General features: G+C 37.8%; 2 protein-coding genes and 1 long non-coding RNA gene across 6 annotated transcripts in view; 2 read left to right on the top strand and 1 right to left on the bottom strand.

The window, feature by feature from the left end:
• itprid2 (ITPR interacting domain containing 2) overlaps positions 1 to 9,315 on the bottom strand; it is a 63,961-nt gene extending 54,646 nt beyond the window's left edge. For all 4 annotated transcript variants that reach the window (XR_012358139.1, XM_055214742.2, XM_073854680.1 and 1 more), the window contains exon 1: positions 9,177 to 9,315. The gene's annotated coding sequence lies outside the window, so the exon portion shown is untranslated. The remainder of the gene's footprint in view (positions 1 to 9,176) is intronic.
• Positions 6,206 to 7,045, top strand: LOC141350164 (uncharacterized). The gene is made up of 2 exons (XR_012358140.1): positions 6,206 to 6,317; positions 6,500 to 7,045. It is a non-coding gene; the product is annotated as an uncharacterized lncRNA (long non-coding RNA).
• Positions 9,316 to 13,788: 4,473 nt separating the features above from the next.
• Positions 13,789 to 16,821, top strand: neurod1 (neuronal differentiation 1). The gene is made up of 2 exons (XM_055215108.2): positions 13,789 to 13,947; positions 14,741 to 16,821. Exon 2 carries the CDS (start codon positions 14,750 to 14,752, stop codon positions 15,797 to 15,799), a length of 1,050 nt encoding a protein of 349 aa, XP_055071083.1. The 5' UTR covers positions 13,789 to 13,947; positions 14,741 to 14,749; the 3' UTR covers positions 15,800 to 16,821.
• Positions 16,822 to 16,851: the final 30 nt, after the last annotated feature.

The following is a 16,851-nucleotide window of genomic DNA, read 5'->3' as shown; positions in this document are numbered from 1 at the left end:
CCCCTCCTCCACTATGATTGGACGGCAGTGTGAGAACTGACATTGACAAGCTGAGCTTTTCACTCAAAGTTGAATATTTTTTAACTCTCGCTCAGTGTGAAAAAAACGGCAGCTGATGATTTTTTTGAAAAACGCCAAGCATCCATTTTAAATAGTTGAAAACATATGCCGGCATAAAAGCTTTGGTGTGCGCGCCCACTAACGCTAGCTCTGTATAGTAGTTTAAAAGCTTTAGCATTTACTTGTTATTTATTTTGCTTGTTATCAGAAATTATCTACTCTAGAGGGACTCTGTTGTTATTAATTCTTTGTGAAAGTTAAGTTTGGGCCACAAAAGCCGTTTGCTTATGTTAAATCCATCTATATCAGTGGTCAACAACCCTGTTCATGATCCACCCACTTGAATACTTTAGATCCAACCCTGCGTCAGCACACCTACCTCTAATTTTTAGTTAGCAGTATTAAAGCTTGATTAGCAGGTTCAGGTGTGTTTGATTGGGGTTGGAGGTGACCTCCAGGAAAGTAAAGTAGATTTCTAAGAACAGGGTTGGTGCCCATTGGTCTATACTGATATGGGATGAAAAGAAAAAGCCATAAAGACTTTTCGCAAGACAGTACCCTTTTCTGGTAAAGCTGGTAACATCTCATAGTGTCAATGCTGGTTAATATGGGTGCCCTTAATAAATACATGTAAGATGTGGAAAACAGGATTAAGTCTCCAAAGGAGTTTCACTTCTTCTAACATAGATTAATCATGAAGGAAGTGCAGAGGGGATTTCTAGAGGCTAAAACCATTTACTTGTTATTAAGAGAGTTCTTAGAGGACTAAAAAAATCAATGTCTTCTGAGGATATGAAGATCTTTTGTTTAAAAAAGCGACACTTTGAATAATTCTCTAACTTTGAGTCTTTTTCCGCTTGTCTTAAAGACAGCGAGTGAGAAGATTGACTGTGGCAATAAATTCAGACAACTTCAAACTCTGCCTGTCCGCAGGAAACCGCGCAGCTGGCACATCGGCCGGAAGCGTCTGTCGCCTAACTATTCGAGAATTCTACAAGAGGTTATTTATGTCACTATCAAGATCTTGAACAGTTACAGTACAGTTTCAGCTACCACGGTTTATATCTGGTTTTGCTGCAGGACTTTAGATTTGACTGCAAATAAGTAACAACCTAAGACCAGTTTGTCATACAACAGCAAGCAAAAATGTCCTTAAAAATTGTTTTATAAACATTTCTGACATTGCGGAGGTTCTTTCATTTTTGCCAGAGCACAGCACTGATAACCTTGCAAGAGAGCCAGGAAACTAGTTAGCTCAAGCCAGGACTATACTAATTAGGAACTAGTTTAAACAAACATGCCTTGTTAAAAACATTACCTGTGTGCATTTTAAGGCAAAACAAAAGGCACTGATGTATTTAAAGATATGTCAGTGCAAGTTGTTTTCAGTTTGGACAGCTCATACATTTATATTATTCTAGGACTATTCTAATCACTGTCCGGGAAACGTTTAGAAGATATAAGGCTTAAAAGGACACTCCACCTTTCCTGAAAATATACTCATTTTCCAGCTCCCTTAAAGTTAAACTTTAGATTTTTACAGTTTTGGAATCCATTCAGCTGATCTCCGGGTCTGGCGCTACCACTTTTAGCATATCTTAGCATAATCCATTGAATCTGATTAGACCATTAGCATCGTGCTAAAAAATAACCAAAGACTTTGGACATTTTTCCTATTTAAAATTTTACTTTTCTGTAGGTTACATCATGTACTAAGACTGACAGAAAATTAAAAGTTGTGTTTTTTTTAGGCAGATATGGCTAGGAACTATACTCTCATTCTGGCGTAATAATCAAGGACTTTGCTGCCGTAACATGGCTGCAGCAGGTGTAATGATATTACGCACTGCCCGAAAATAGTCCCCTGCTATTGAAAGTTACTAAGGGGACTATTTTGGGCAATATCATTGCACCTGCTGCAGCCATGTTACGGCAGCAAAGTCCTTGATTATTACACCGGAATGAGAGTATCCTAGCCATATCTGCCTAAAAAAAACACAACTTTTAATTTTCTGCAATGCTAATGGTCTAATCAGAGTCAATTGATTATTATAAGCTATGCTTAAAGTGGTACAGTCAGACCTGGAGATCAACTGAATGGATTCCAAAAAGGTACAAATCAAATGTTTAACTCTAGGGGAGCTTGAAAATGAGCATATTTTCAAAAAATGTGAAGTGTCCCTTTTGTCCATCACAGACTAAAATGAGTGCTCTTAACTAAAAACAACCAGCCTTAACAAATCTTGAAATATATCAGCCCTATTGTTTTTTCTCAAGATGCATACAATAATGTTTTATTCTCATTAATTTACCTAAGGCATAATCCTGGCTTAATCCAAGCCTTGTCTGAGTACGCTCTCAGAAAAGAGGTACAAGAGGGTACAAAGTTGTCAATGGGGCGGTACCTTATCAAAAAGTACACTTTTGTACTGACTGGCTTGCAGAGGAGGGCTCGAGTGCGGTTTACTTGGGCTTAAGCACAGAGCGCGCAATCTGCTCGCAAATCATGCCAGAGCGCGGTTCAAAAGAGACGTCTATTGCGCGACCACTCACTTTTATCTGCCTTCATAAAAACCATTTGATGCATGCAGCAGGGTTACGTGAATGTCTGAGCTGCACACACGACAGACCAACTAAGCAATATGATGGCATGTGAGAGGGCTGTGTGTCATTTTATTTATTATTTATTTTAACAATCCATGATTTTTGATATTCTTTGTCCTGTGGAAATTTGTAAAATGATGTCTTTTCTGTGTTATGATGGCTGAATGACCAGTACAAAGTACAAACAACAGGTTTAAAGCGCACGCTCTGGACGTCCACCTTTCACAGCCAAGTTTTTGGAATCAACATGGCGGCAAGCTGAATAAGGCGTATGGTTTTGATAGTGTGAGTGCTCCCTAAAAGGTGCATAAATATTTGTACCTAAATGGTACATAATAGGACCTTGTTCAAAAGTACCGCCCCAGTAAAAAAACTTTGGTACCTTTTTTCTGAGAGTGAACTGAAAAGTACACAAGATTACAAAAAAGGCACCTGCGACATTATGTTTCACAACATCCTTGTTTTGAGATTCGCATGATACGGAAAAATCCAGCTAAGACCAGCATAAGCTGGTGAGCTAGTTTTAGCTGGTCTTCCAGCTTGGTTTTTAGCTGGTATTGCTGGTGTAGCAAGCTGGTCAAGCTGTGTTTTGGTCACTTTTTAAGCTGGTCTAGCTGGACTTAGCTGGTCAGGCTGAAAGGCCAGCTGTCCCATCAGCTTGACCAGCTTTGCCAGGCTGGGAGCACCAGCTTAGACCAGCTTCTGCTACCTTAAACCAGATACCAGCTTATGCTGGTCTTTGCTGGATTTTTCAGTAGGGGAGAATCTGTTTCACAGCAAATTTCTGCAGAATGGCCTTCATTCGCAAAGTTTTAACATGCTCTGTCCTCGGGGATTTATTTATTCAATATTATCTTACCTAATTTGATCAATCTTTAAGCAAACAACAAAGACATAGTATTTTTTACCATAGCTATTAACATTTTCCAATGTTATAAACAATTTCACAGAGGTAGAATTGCACCTCTTGTTGTTGCACAGTGTTGGCACGATGGCTACTGTTTTTTAATCTACTTTCAAAGTGTCTACTTTATAGCACACTTTGTATTCCGGACACTGCGTTTACCAGAGTTCAGAACAGAACAAGGATAAAATGGTTGGGGGGGGGTGCCAGGGTAACGCACAAGGTCAGATAAACTATTTGATAGACTGTAAGGATTTGTGAATGTTACAAAAAAGAGAAGTCTCTGTCACAGCCACCAATAGGGAAGTGTTTAAAGGGTTTTTTGAAGGCGTGATGATGTAATTAAATTACTGAATCAGCACAATGTGTGTGTTATGCAATAAAGTTAGCTGAATTAAGGATCCTGTTAGCTCAACTGGTACGGCATTGTACACTTTCACAAAAAAAGTACAAAAAGTTATCACTGCGGCAGTACTTTTTCAAAAAGTACACTTTTGTACATAAAGAGTGCATATTGGTACCTCAAAGTATTTGTATATGGTAAGGTACATATCGGTTTCAAAATGGTTCATATTAGGACCTTTTTAAAATGTACCATCCCTGTGACATTTTTTTTTTTTTTTTTTTTTTGAGTGTATTAGTAACACAAAGGTCATGGGTTCGAAACCAGGATCATCAAGATCCTCAAAATGAGGATGCAAAGAGGATCATACATACTGATATTGTGTTCAGATCCAATGCATTTTAAGACACTCTGGATTAAAGCGAATGTCAAACGTAATCTAAATCTAGTCCAACACAATGTTCTTAAAGGCATGTGACAAAAATTCTGCAAAAAACATTGTTTCTAGTGAAAGTGAGTCATGAAGAATTTAAAGGAATAGTCTACTCATTTTCAATATTAAAATATGTTATTACCTTAACTGGGAATTGTTGGTGCATCCCTCTGTCATCTGTGTGCGTGCACGTAAGCGCTGGAGCGCGCTGCGACGCTTCGATAGCGTTTAGCTTAGCCCCATTCATTCAATGGTACCATTTAGAGATAAAGTTAGAAGTGACCAAACACATCAATGTTTTTCCTATTTAAGACGAGTAGTTATACGAGCAAGTTTGGTGGTACAAAATAAAACGTAGCGCTTTTCTAAGCGGATTTAAAAGAGGAACTATATTTTATGGCGTAATAGCACTTTTGGGAGTGCTTCAACTCGGCGCAGTAACACCCTCCCTCTCCCATTATGAGAGGGAGAAGGGGAGCGGACTTTTCAGGCGAGTTGAAGTACTCCCAAAAGTGCTATTACGCAATAAAATATAGTTCCTCTTTTAAATCCGCTTAGAAAAGCAAGCGCTACGTTTTATTTTGTACCACCAAAATTGCTCGTATAACTACTCGTCTTAAATAGGAAAAACGTTTATGTGTTTGGTCACTTCTAACTTTATCTCTAAATGGTACCATTGAATGAATGGGGCTAAGCTAAATGCTATCAAAGAGTCGCAGCGCGCTCCAGCGCTTACGTGCACGCACACAGATGATAGAGGGATGTATCAACAATTCTTAGTTAAGGTAATAACATATTTTAATATTGAAAATGAGTAGACTATTCCTTTAACAATTCTCATTCTAGATACTTCAGTAATTAAAGGGACACTCCACTTTTTTTGAAAATATGCACATTTTCCAGCTCCCTTAGAGTTAAACATTTGATTTGTACCTTTTTGGAATCCATTCAGCTGATCTCCGGGTCTGGCGCTACCACTTTTAGCTTAGCTTAGCATAATCCGTTGAATCTGATTAGACCATTAGCATTGCTGCAAAAAATAACCAAAGAGTTTCGATATGGCTAGGAACTACTTATTCTGGCGTATAAGGACTTTGCTGCCATAACATGACTGCAGGCGGCGCAATGATATTACGCAGCAGCCGAAAACAGTCCCCTTAGTAACTTTCAATAGCAAGGGACTATTTTCGGGCAGTGCGTAATATCACTACGCCTGCTGCAGCCATGTTACAGCAGCAAAGTCCTTGATTATTACGCCAGAATGAGTAGTTCCTAGCCATATCGGCCTAGAAAATCGCAACTTATCTTATTACACGATGTAACTACAGAAGAGTCAAGTTTTAAATAGGAAAAATATCACTGTGGTTAGTTTTTTGCGCGATGCTAATGTTCTAATCAGATTTAATGGATTATGCTAAGCTATGCTAAAAGTGGTAGCGCCAGACCCGGAGATCAGCTGAATGGATTCCAAAACGGTAAAAATAAACTGGAAATTAGCATATTGGAGTGGAGTGTCCCTTTAACTGAGAAAAAATCTGAGCTTGAATTAAAATTGTGATCGTTCTCAGCTAAATACTGTGTTTTAGTACATTGTTACCTCATTAAATTTATTTTGCTCCAATATCATTTTTATAAAATGGATCAGATTCTGAATAAAATAGTTTTTAGCTCCAAAATGTTCCCTTGTAAGACCATCATCAGATTGTAGCTTTTAGTCATCCATAACACAGACATGACTGGATGCAGAACAGCAAGAGACAAAAATAAATGATACAGTCACAAGCCTCATCGCTGCCTGTTTGTTAAAGCTCCAACTATGGAGACACACCATGTACCAGCATTATGATAAAACGGTTTAATCATTAACCCGTACAAGGTCAGCTGTTCCCAGGGTTTCAATTTGCTCAGTGTGAAACAAACATATGGAGATCTCAGGGTGCTAGCGTGACAGCCAGGGAGTCGATCAGGCACAGGTGAGGCTTCAATTTCGTACTTTTCAGCTCAAATCTTTAACTCACAGCACCATACAGACATTCAAACACTGTAAGTGAAAGATTGCGACACGGCAGAAATGTGATAAGCAGAGTTTTACTGTAATGATCTGTTTTATTTTTCATACCATGAAAACGCACGCACACGCCCTCGCGATGAATAGCAATGACATTGGACCCAGAGGAGGGCTGGCTCGAATCCCGGGAAGAGGGCCCAGGCTCGGGATCTGATTATGGGAGAAATATGGAAAGCAATTCGAGGGATGAGATAAACACAAGAAAGATCCATCAGACGGCCACGCTTCCTTAGAACTGTACTGTAAACATATTAGCACAAGGTCCTGATGGATCATGAGATCCTCGTCTGAATACACAACAAGACAAAGTTCTGCAAGTTTATTTTCAAAGGATACTAAACATTTGCGCATTTATGCATTTAGCAGACACTTTTATCCAATGCATATACAATGCTTTTAACAGTTTGTGTGTTTCTTGGGTACGAACCAATGAGCTTTGCATTGCTAACACTTTGTCTATCCACTGAGCCACATGAAGATGTGAAATGCTGCGAGGTGCACACTTTGTATTAGTGTGCTAAAACTGCTTGTTGCTCAGCAACCGCAAACAGCCGTGAGCCTAAGCATGCATGCTAATACTTGTGCATTAAATATTTGCTTCCTGTGTCTTTAATTAAAACTCGTTTTAAAATATGCACATTTCACCGTTGTTAAAACAGATCACCAAACAAGCTTTATTTACTATGTAACCATTCACCATATACACTTATTATGTTGCACTTTCAATGCCTATTACGACTTGATAAAAACTTTCCAAATAAAGCTAGATCTTAATCCTTCACGACATATTTGAACAAAATATTCAGAATTAAAAGTTGTTTAGTGAGCAGTATATACTGCAATTTCATGTATGGGAGGGTGCAAGCAAGCCTTTTTTAACCCTCTCTTGAGGGTTTAGTAAATCAAGACTGTTTGCAGGCTTCCAACTAAATCCATTTCCTGTAGACAAAGCCCCTGATAGCCATTCACATCACCCACAAAGGACCTTTTCTCTCTACAGCGTGACTCCTCAGCATTGCACGGGACAGAAAAACAAACCTTTTCGGACAAACCAACCGCTCCTATATTAATCTTCTTGTTTGCAAGATGTGTGAATCCAGAGACCACATTTGCTCTCAGGCTGTTAAAACGCACCAGAAACCTTAACATTAAAATAACACAGACTTCCTCTCTTTCTAAAACAATACCACAGCGTCTGCAGACGGCGCACATCTTTGTTTTGCAGGTCTAACACGGCAGCGGGCGGCTTAAGGAATTTCCCAAACATGGTTCTGAAACAGCGGGTCATTAGGCCAAACCAATCTAGATAGGATCTAGGAAAGCAACATGACTTTGCTTTTGAACAGCATCTATCAAAATACTCGCTTGAAACGTCCTATTGTAAATAACTGTACGCTGTCAGGGAAACAGAGCCACACCTTTTGTTTAGTTTGCCTGAACATATTTCCCATGAAAGGCAATTCGAGACCTGTTCATACTAAAACCGTTGCGGTGCTCACCATTCCAAACTGCTGCCACTTTTATTTTTATTGTTAAAGGGACAGTTCACACAAAAATGACAGTTTAGTCATTCTTTGTTTTCAAGTCAAAAATACGTCACACCGGTGAGGGCAAACACCATATCAAATGTCATGAGAACGACTGCAATGTGTGACAAATGATATTAGAAAGCTACAGCAGGGATTATGAGAAAGTCATCAGCGAAGAACGGTGTAAAATTAGACTTTGAAGTCATACGGAGTACCTTTAAGAAGGTGTTTTGGGTAAAACGATTCCTTTACGAATAGTTGTGAGGATTTAGGACACGCTTTCACCACCACCGTGACAGGAATGCAGATCATGTGACAGCAGACGGATTCATCCATCTTAACTTTACACTATCTATGTGTTTACACCTGACTTGTGTTATCTGAAAACACAATCCTAATGTTAACACTGAACAAAGCTGTAGAAGGTTACAATATTCACATAAAACTGGGAAGTCACGTAAAAGACTGGAATGCACTTTTAAGGAGAGACACTAGACTAAACTGCATGCATAAAGCTGTCACGGGATTGATCGGTTACAACAAAGCTGAACTTTTCTGAATAGCTCAAAAACAAAAGACTTTTATATTTCAATGATGATTTCTTTAAATGGGAAGATATTGTGCAAACCAAATTGAGTTAGGATATAAAACAGACAGCATAATAGCAAGTGTCCACAAAAGTTAGGAATGCAATGCTAACTATGAAAGACAAAACATTTACATATCATGATTATTTAGACACAAGAATGAACAACAAAAAAGCACAGTGTTAGACTCTTAATGGGAGTGATACAGGTGATGTAGACTTAACATATAAACATGTTGGTTAGTGTGAAAATGTTTTCAAAGTTAAATAAATGTGATTTTTTACGACAGATCTGCACTGTTCACAGAGAGAACAAAAAATGCATAAACAAATTTACACAGCACACACTGTATAGATTCGTCTTATCTAACACTGTCTTAATCCAAAGCACACTGATTGTCAAAGCAACTATTACTAGTAGACTCTTTCGAGATTACGCGCCTTTATTACCTATTAAACAAACAAACAGGAGCTGTCAAATATACAATTGCTAAATTTCAGTCAGGCAGCGCGCGTGCAAAACAACTTCAACAATGAGAGCTACGGCACGAGTGCAAATTATTAATAAAATATAAACAATAGAAAAACAATCGACAGCGAATGCAATTGTAACAACCGCAAAAACACGCAGGAAAAACCTTGATCTTACCATCTGTGAAGAGGACGTGGTGTCGATAGCGCGCGGATAGTTACGAAGTATCAAGCGCACCGATGCATCTGCCAAAACTATTCCAAAACTTCATGAAAGTACAATGCTTCCGCTTCCGGAAAGAGAAAGAAAAGTAACATGACATGGGCGAGACAAACCCAAAAGTACGCCTGGCCTGAAACCTGCTGGAAGAAGGTATGCAGTGCACTCATCCTAAAACAGTTATAATGAAACTGATGACGGTAACTAAACAGCATTTGCGCTCGTGACTTGTGTATACTTATGCAAATATTATTGAAGTTGACAAGTTCGATATACAGTAGGCTGCATACATACATACAACAAAGGGAATTGAAACAAAAAATATTACATTATTGATCATCTAGAGATTATCAATAATTTTTGAAGCGTAACAGCGGGCTAATTTTTTAGAAATAAACCTTCTTTCTCAATACAAAAAAAATGTTTGGGTGAAATATGACCTGACACGATTAAAGTTTACCATAGGTCATCATATACCTAGACACACTATGTTTGAATTACTATGGTGTACACCGAAACTATTTGTGTTAAATATTTATTCTCACAAAACAAATAATACAATGGCAAACAGTAAATCTACTTATCAGCTTTCAAGGAAGTTACATCCCTGAGCAGGTAAGGACGTGGTTAACCAACTTTATCATTTATGATGATACAAATCCGACCACAAGACTGTAAAACCACAATAATTCTTATCTACCATGCATGATGGTCAAATTATGTATTCGAGAAAGAGGCGTCCTCTGAGCTACCCATCAACAGAATGCTGTATTTCTAAAAGAGGAAAGACCTTGAACAGATACAAATTTGAACATCTGTAATGTAATTTCTTTAGTTAGTAATTCAGAAAGATGAATAAAAAAACAAGTTTGCTGAAATTTGCTTTAGTGATGCTTGTTTGTTTCTACAAAAATTGAAATAATTGCTAATTCAATTGGATTTCATTGGCAACATTTCTCAGTGGATTCTTAATTACAGTTCTTTTGCCATAAAACAGATGGCAAGAGGTATTGTGTTCATCTTATTACCCAGTGGATGGTTACAACTTGATTTATGGACCACTGTCAGTATTTCTGAAGCAATATATCTCAGATGTTTATAAATGAAGATCCCTTTAAATTTATGAATTCTGTATGTTCTCATATGATATATAATATTGTATGTCCCCTTAAAAAATTACTTCCATATTTGATAAGTAGAACTTACAGGTGTTCTGTTAGCAGAATAAGTTTCATCAATACAAAACAAAACATTTAGAGAAAAAGCAACATAGATCGTGAAACTGCAAAACTGTACGAGTTTTATATATTTTTTTTAATTTATTAAGTTTTATTAAGTTTTGTTTTCTATTCACATTACAAGTATAAAAAAAATGGTATTGATATAGGAAGAATGCAGGTTTTCCATTAGCCAGAAGATGGCGCTTGTGTCAATGATTAGATTTTAGGGTGAAGATGCAGATCTCATACACAGTTTGACTCTGGAAACTGAGGTTTTCGTTAAATGCCAGACCCTAAAGTGTTGATTAAACCTTTGGAATATATTATTATACATTTAAAAATAAAGTAAAGTACTTCTTTAATTAGTATTCGTTTAGATAGCCTAATAAATTGGGTAAAAGTGAAACATAAGAATTAATTAGCCTATCGTACACTAAAAATAATTTTAAAAATCCTGGCCAAATAATTTGTGATTCACAAAATTTGTAATGTTATTTGACATAGTCTTGATTAAATATTCTTGTATTAAACCAAATATTTCTGTGGGAGTGAAGTATACCAGATCTCAAATTAAATATTTTTTTTCATTTACATTCACAAGCATTTGATATTAAGTACAAATTATATTAATTTACAACATTGAGCATCATTGCGTTATATAGCTAATGGTTATTACTCAGAAAGTTAGACATGTCGTAAATCTTTAATTAATATAGTTTTATGCAAATTAATTTAATTTACACGAAAAACGAACATGTTAAACGTTTGTTAACAACAAATTGAAATTATTATAATTTTACTTTTGATTTTTAACTTTAGTTAGAAAAAAATAAAAGTGATCTGTTTAAAATCACGTTCAATTCGCCGAGGGGACGCACTGGTCCAAAATGCAGCAGGTGGCCCTACCTGCAACCCAAACGGGCCCTTTAACAAGAGAAACAGACACCGAGCAGCACAGATGGGTCACCATGCAAAATAAGTGCCACTGCATGATTTATTGCGCCAAAATACCAAAGAACTAATCAGCGGACTAACTAATTAATACAAATCTGCATTTTTGCATAAGCAATTAAAGCAAAGACTCAACGCATGTAATAATAAAAGAGAAGAAATGTATTCAGGCGGGAAGACGCTGGTTTGGATGCACAGTTCATGTCGGAGTAAATGTCTGTTGGTTCAGGCAGAGGAAGGTAAAGGTCAAATCATTAATAAATATCATGGGTTTGACCCCATATTGTGTGTGGATGTTTTTCCAATCCGACCCACCTGACATATAACCATTATCTTTATTTATTTATTTATTTATTTATTTTTTGCCCCTATAGTAACAGTTTACAAGAAACATTTGTTAACATTAGCTATATGTTTTAATGTTAATATTAATAGTGTTTTTTTTAAGTCTTTTAAATTAATGCAAAACGTATAACTAACAGGCTAAAATGCTACAATACAATAAGTGCCAGCGTATGTGCTTAGTTGAGGCAAGGATAAATGCAACGCATGAACACATCTCCACTGATATTTCTCTCTCTCTCTCTCTTTCTCTTAGCTCTGAGTTGCTGTTAGTGGTGCTGAAATCACTCTTCTCACATCGTTTGGTTTGCATGGCAACACAGAGATAGACAAGCAAACAGACGGCTCCCTTACGGACCTTTGACCGCCGCAAACTTGTCGATTTTTATGAGAAAGATTAGCAGCACTCAGAACCCCCGACTGTCTGTGGACACTTCACGGTTACCTGGTTATCGACTGGCTGCGGTAGGCCATGAGCAGATGTCAGAGAGTGATAACCACAGATAAGCAAACAATGGAAAGAAACATTTTGCACGCATGAAGAAACAGCATGGGAGGATGTAGCTGACAAATTAAATCATTTTTTTAATTCAGGTAGATACAATTCTTCGTTCGGTTGCATATGCATTTATTTATGCACGTGGCAGACGCACTGATTTAGAGCGACTTTCAGTCCATTCAAGACATCCGATACATTTGATCAGTGTGTGTTTCATGGGAGTGAATCCACAACCTTGGCGTTGCAAGCGCAGTTGAGTTACAGAAACAACTGTAAAATGACAAAAAGTATTATTTTATTAAGCTCTTATAGTTCTTATTGAGAAAACCTAAAATAAAACCTTAACACATAATACAGAAAATGCTGAAACAAAGGAGCAGTTTCAAATACATTACATTTTTATGATTCCCCAAGTCTTAAAATTATTAGATCATTTTACGCACCAATTTATGCATTTTCTGAATAACAAACATTGGTTAAGTTTGTTATTTTCATTTTATTTATTTATTTATTTATTTTTTTTTGGACAGATGTCTTTATTTTGATATAAAATAACGCCAATTTCCTAGAGGTTTTGCGTCTAACATAACTCATTTTTATTAGGGCTCAAATTTACACTGCACGTGCGCTTAAATGAGTCATGTTTAGTACCTCATTTTTATTTACTTGTCTGTTCAACGGTCATCTTGTTGATCTCTCTTTTTTAGGGGGTTGGAGGGGCACTGATATTAAATTGAATAGAAAACAGCAGATTTCGGACGTTGGATCAGGTTAGTGAGCCGTGAAACAGGCTTTTTGTAAGTGCGCGTGCGGCTCGCGTGCCGACCGGCGTGGACAAGAGGGGGACTCATTATCGGGGTCTCGAGCCAGACTTTGCAATTACTGTTTACAATCAATAACACGAGAGATTTTAGATTAAAATCTAGAGAAAGATTAGAAAGAATATAGACAAATTCCAAATAATACACAAATTCACAGATTTTTAAGCCTATTTAAGAAGTCATTCTTCCAACCTGCCAATTATGAAAACAGAAAATGCAAATGTGTTTAATATAATTTTATAAGTATAATTTGACCAATATAACTAAATAATAATAATAATAATAATAATAATAATAATAATAATGCATTTTTATTACATTGGACACTCTTGTCCCTAGTACACTTCCTGTCTCCACAAATAATTAGTGCAAAAACCTATCCAATGATTATAAGCTAATTTATGAACACTCATTATAGATTGTCCGCATTAAGACAAGAAAGCAGACGCATGCAACGGGATGTGTCGACAGAAAGAGATGGTCGTGATTGAATGCGTCCCACGCTTGAAAGGGTTAATCCATCCTGCGGGTACAAACAGGTCCACGGAGTCTCTAACTGGCGACAGATGGCCACTTTCTTTCGGCCACAAAGGGACGGAATACGGAGCTCTGGCGAATACAAATGGAAGAGATCACGTGACGCTTGAGGCCGTTTTCCTGACGTAGTCGGCCATATGGCGCGTGCCGGGGAAGGGGCAGGGCCACATGCCAATCACGGGCGCAGGGTGGGACTGTGGAGGCAGCCTCAGACATCCACGCGCATCTTCCAGCATCAGCAGCACCGCTATATAACCAGAGCATCCCATCGGCGCAGCCACATTAGTCTACAATCCACAGGACTTCCCACACCACGAGGGGCATGAAACTGTCATAACAAAACATTCAACAAATCTTAGGTATGTGTTTTTATCCTTTTATTCCTTTACTTATTTGTTTGTTTGTGTGGATATTTTTTTCATTTGAGAGAAAATCATTCACGGTTAATGAGAGCATTGCTTTAACCTTAGTTGAATTGAAGTTTGGTTTTGAAGGCACATAATATGTTACCTGATTCATTAATATAGTGCATCCATAAGTTTAGTGTACAGGTTTCATATATAAGAATATCAGGCCTTGCACTATATTCTGATATTGTGTGCGTTATGATGTACTGTATGTTAGACCTATAGACTATATTCTGAGAAATGTCAAAGGAATAAAAAAGAATTTCCTGCTAAAAGAAAAAATAAGTGTCAATATTGTAAGTCTACAATATTGTAAGTGCACTGCTTTTCAAAAAAAACAAAAAAAAATTAATTCTTAATGTAGTTTTTAACATTTTGATATTACATTTGACATAATATATGATATGTGACGTCACCGTGGGTAACTCTCCTCAACTTCAATAGCTTAATTTTTAATTTTAAAATAAACTGGTCAAATAAATAAATGCTCAGACTGATTTGAAAAAGCTGGAAAAGTTAGATTATAAATTCGAAGCAACATTGATCCACAGGTTACAATGTGTTGCATTTTTAAATAATAATGAATAATTAACAAAGTTTAAACTTTAAGAATGAAATGGCTCTCATGTGTAAAACAGGATAATACAAGAAAATGGCAGGTGCCTAAATGAATGAATGTTGAAAGGTCAGTTAGCTTCATCGGCTTTTGGTGGTTCACTCACAAGCTCCACTTATTACTTTGCAGAGTTGCAACATGACAAAATCATACACCGAGGAAGGCATGATGCTTGAGTCCCAAAGCACCACAAACTGGACGGACAAGTGCCACAACGGTGCCCAGGACGAGCGAGACGCAGAGAAAATAAACGAGCCCAATCAAGATATGGAGGACGACGACGACGTGGAACTCAACAGACTCGATGATGAGGATGACGGGGAAGAAGAAGAAGAAGAGGAAGAAGACGGCGATGACACAAAGCCGAAAAGACGAGGACCCAAGAAGAAGAAGATGACTAAAGCAAGGCTGCAGAGATTTAAGGTGAGGCGCATGAAGGCGAACGCCCGGGAGAGGAACCGCATGCACGGGCTCAACGATGCGCTCGAGAGTCTGCGCAAAGTTGTACCGTGTTACTCCAAAACGCAAAAGCTCTCTAAGATCGAAACGCTTCGACTGGCCAAAAATTACATCTGGGCATTATCCGAGACCCTCAGATCGGGAAAAAGTCCGGATTTGATGTCTTTTGTGCAGGCCTTGTGCAAGGGTTTGTCGCAACCGACGACCAATTTGGTTGCCGGATGTCTCCAACTGAACCCCAGAACTTTTCTGCCCGAGCAGAGCCAGGAGATGCCTCCTCATATGCAAACAGCAAGTGCTTCCTTTTCCGCTCTTCCCTATTCCTACCAAACGCCTGGTCTTCCCAGCCCTCCTTATGGTACAATGGACAGCTCTCACATCTTTCACGTGAAGCCACACGCGTACGGGAGCGCACTGGAGCCGTTTTTTGAAACCGCGCTCACGGACTGCACTAGTCCCTCGTTTGATGGACCCCTTAGCCCACCTTTGAGCGTCAATGGGAACTTTTCCTTCAAACACGAGCCATCCTCGGAATTCGAGAAGAACTACGCCTTTACCATGCACTATCAGGCGGCGGGTTTGGCTGGAGCGCAGGGACACGGGGGTCTTTACGCGGGCACTACGCAACGCTGTGATATACCGATGGAGAACATTATGTCATATGAAGGTCACTCTCATCACGAGCGTGTCATGAACGCCCAGCTGAACGCGATATTTCACGACTCATGATTCTAATGGACATTTTTGGGACTTTGTCATTATTGCTCGCCATGGTATTCTGTTATCGCTGATGCAAAAAGAGCAACAACATTATATGCTTAATCTTATGTACGTATTTATTGTTGTTACTGCCTTTAGGAGAAAAGAGAATTCACATATTCTCATTCACCTTATGTATTGTATTCTATAGCGCTTCTACGTTGCGGTCACAGGTGGGAATACGCGTGACCTTCTTCAGAATGTGTTAATTATCCATGCTACAAAGTCACAAGCAATAATTTGGAAACTATGCAATTTTTAATCGTATACTGGGCCAATCATAGAAATGAATAGAGATGGCTATATTTTTCAACCTATTACATTTTACTACTTATCTAACCCATACTGAATTATTTTGTTGTGATTTTGTATAGAATTGTTAATTTTTATAAAGTCAAATCCCTGCACCATTCCATGCAACCCCCCATGTTAATGTTTTATAAAACTGATTTATCTCTTGTTTATATGAACAGTACTCAATCTAGTAATAACCAGCAGGCAAGTGCTTCAAAATCTGTAACGTTGCCTTAGCTATGAAATCATGAAAATTATGCAGAGTTGCACAATTCCGATCCACTGAATCCCGTCTAAAGTTTCAGCTAACAATCAGATCATATATTCTTTATCATTTCAGTGGACAATGTGAATTGCTTGAGTGCTGGGAAAATGGTGTTAGAAAAGTCTCGGTGTTGTACATAAAAGCTTGACTATCACCTTTTTTAAATTCACCCTGTGTAAAAACTGAAAAAGAGAGGCCTGTCTTTCTAAGATGGAAAATAAATAATGGACTGAATTAGTCTGCTCAAACTAATCGGTTATTTTCGACTGAAATGTTACTGTTTGCGAAGGAACAACAAACAAAACAAACAAGCATATATGCAACCAAAAAAGTCGATGTTTGGTTTGCTTTAAGTTATTCCAGTTTTGTTGAGACTGTTGTGTTTGTGTTTATCAGCTCAAGAGATTTAAGGAATAAAACAAATTTTAACATACATTCATTATCATAGTCATGTGTTTATTTT

This window comes from Misgurnus anguillicaudatus, chromosome 17, assembly GCF_027580225.2.
Source record: "Misgurnus anguillicaudatus chromosome 17, ASM2758022v2, whole genome shotgun sequence".
Classification (NCBI taxonomy): domain Eukaryota; kingdom Metazoa; phylum Chordata; class Actinopteri; order Cypriniformes; family Cobitidae; genus Misgurnus; species Misgurnus anguillicaudatus.
Note: the sequence above shows the minus strand (reverse complement) of the source record. Positions and strands in the feature narration are given on the sequence as shown.

Coding starts and splice junctions, on each gene's coding strand:
- neurod1 (XM_055215108.2), top strand. CDS start 14,750: ATGACAAAATCATACACCGAGGAAGGCATGATGCTTGAGTCCCAAAGC.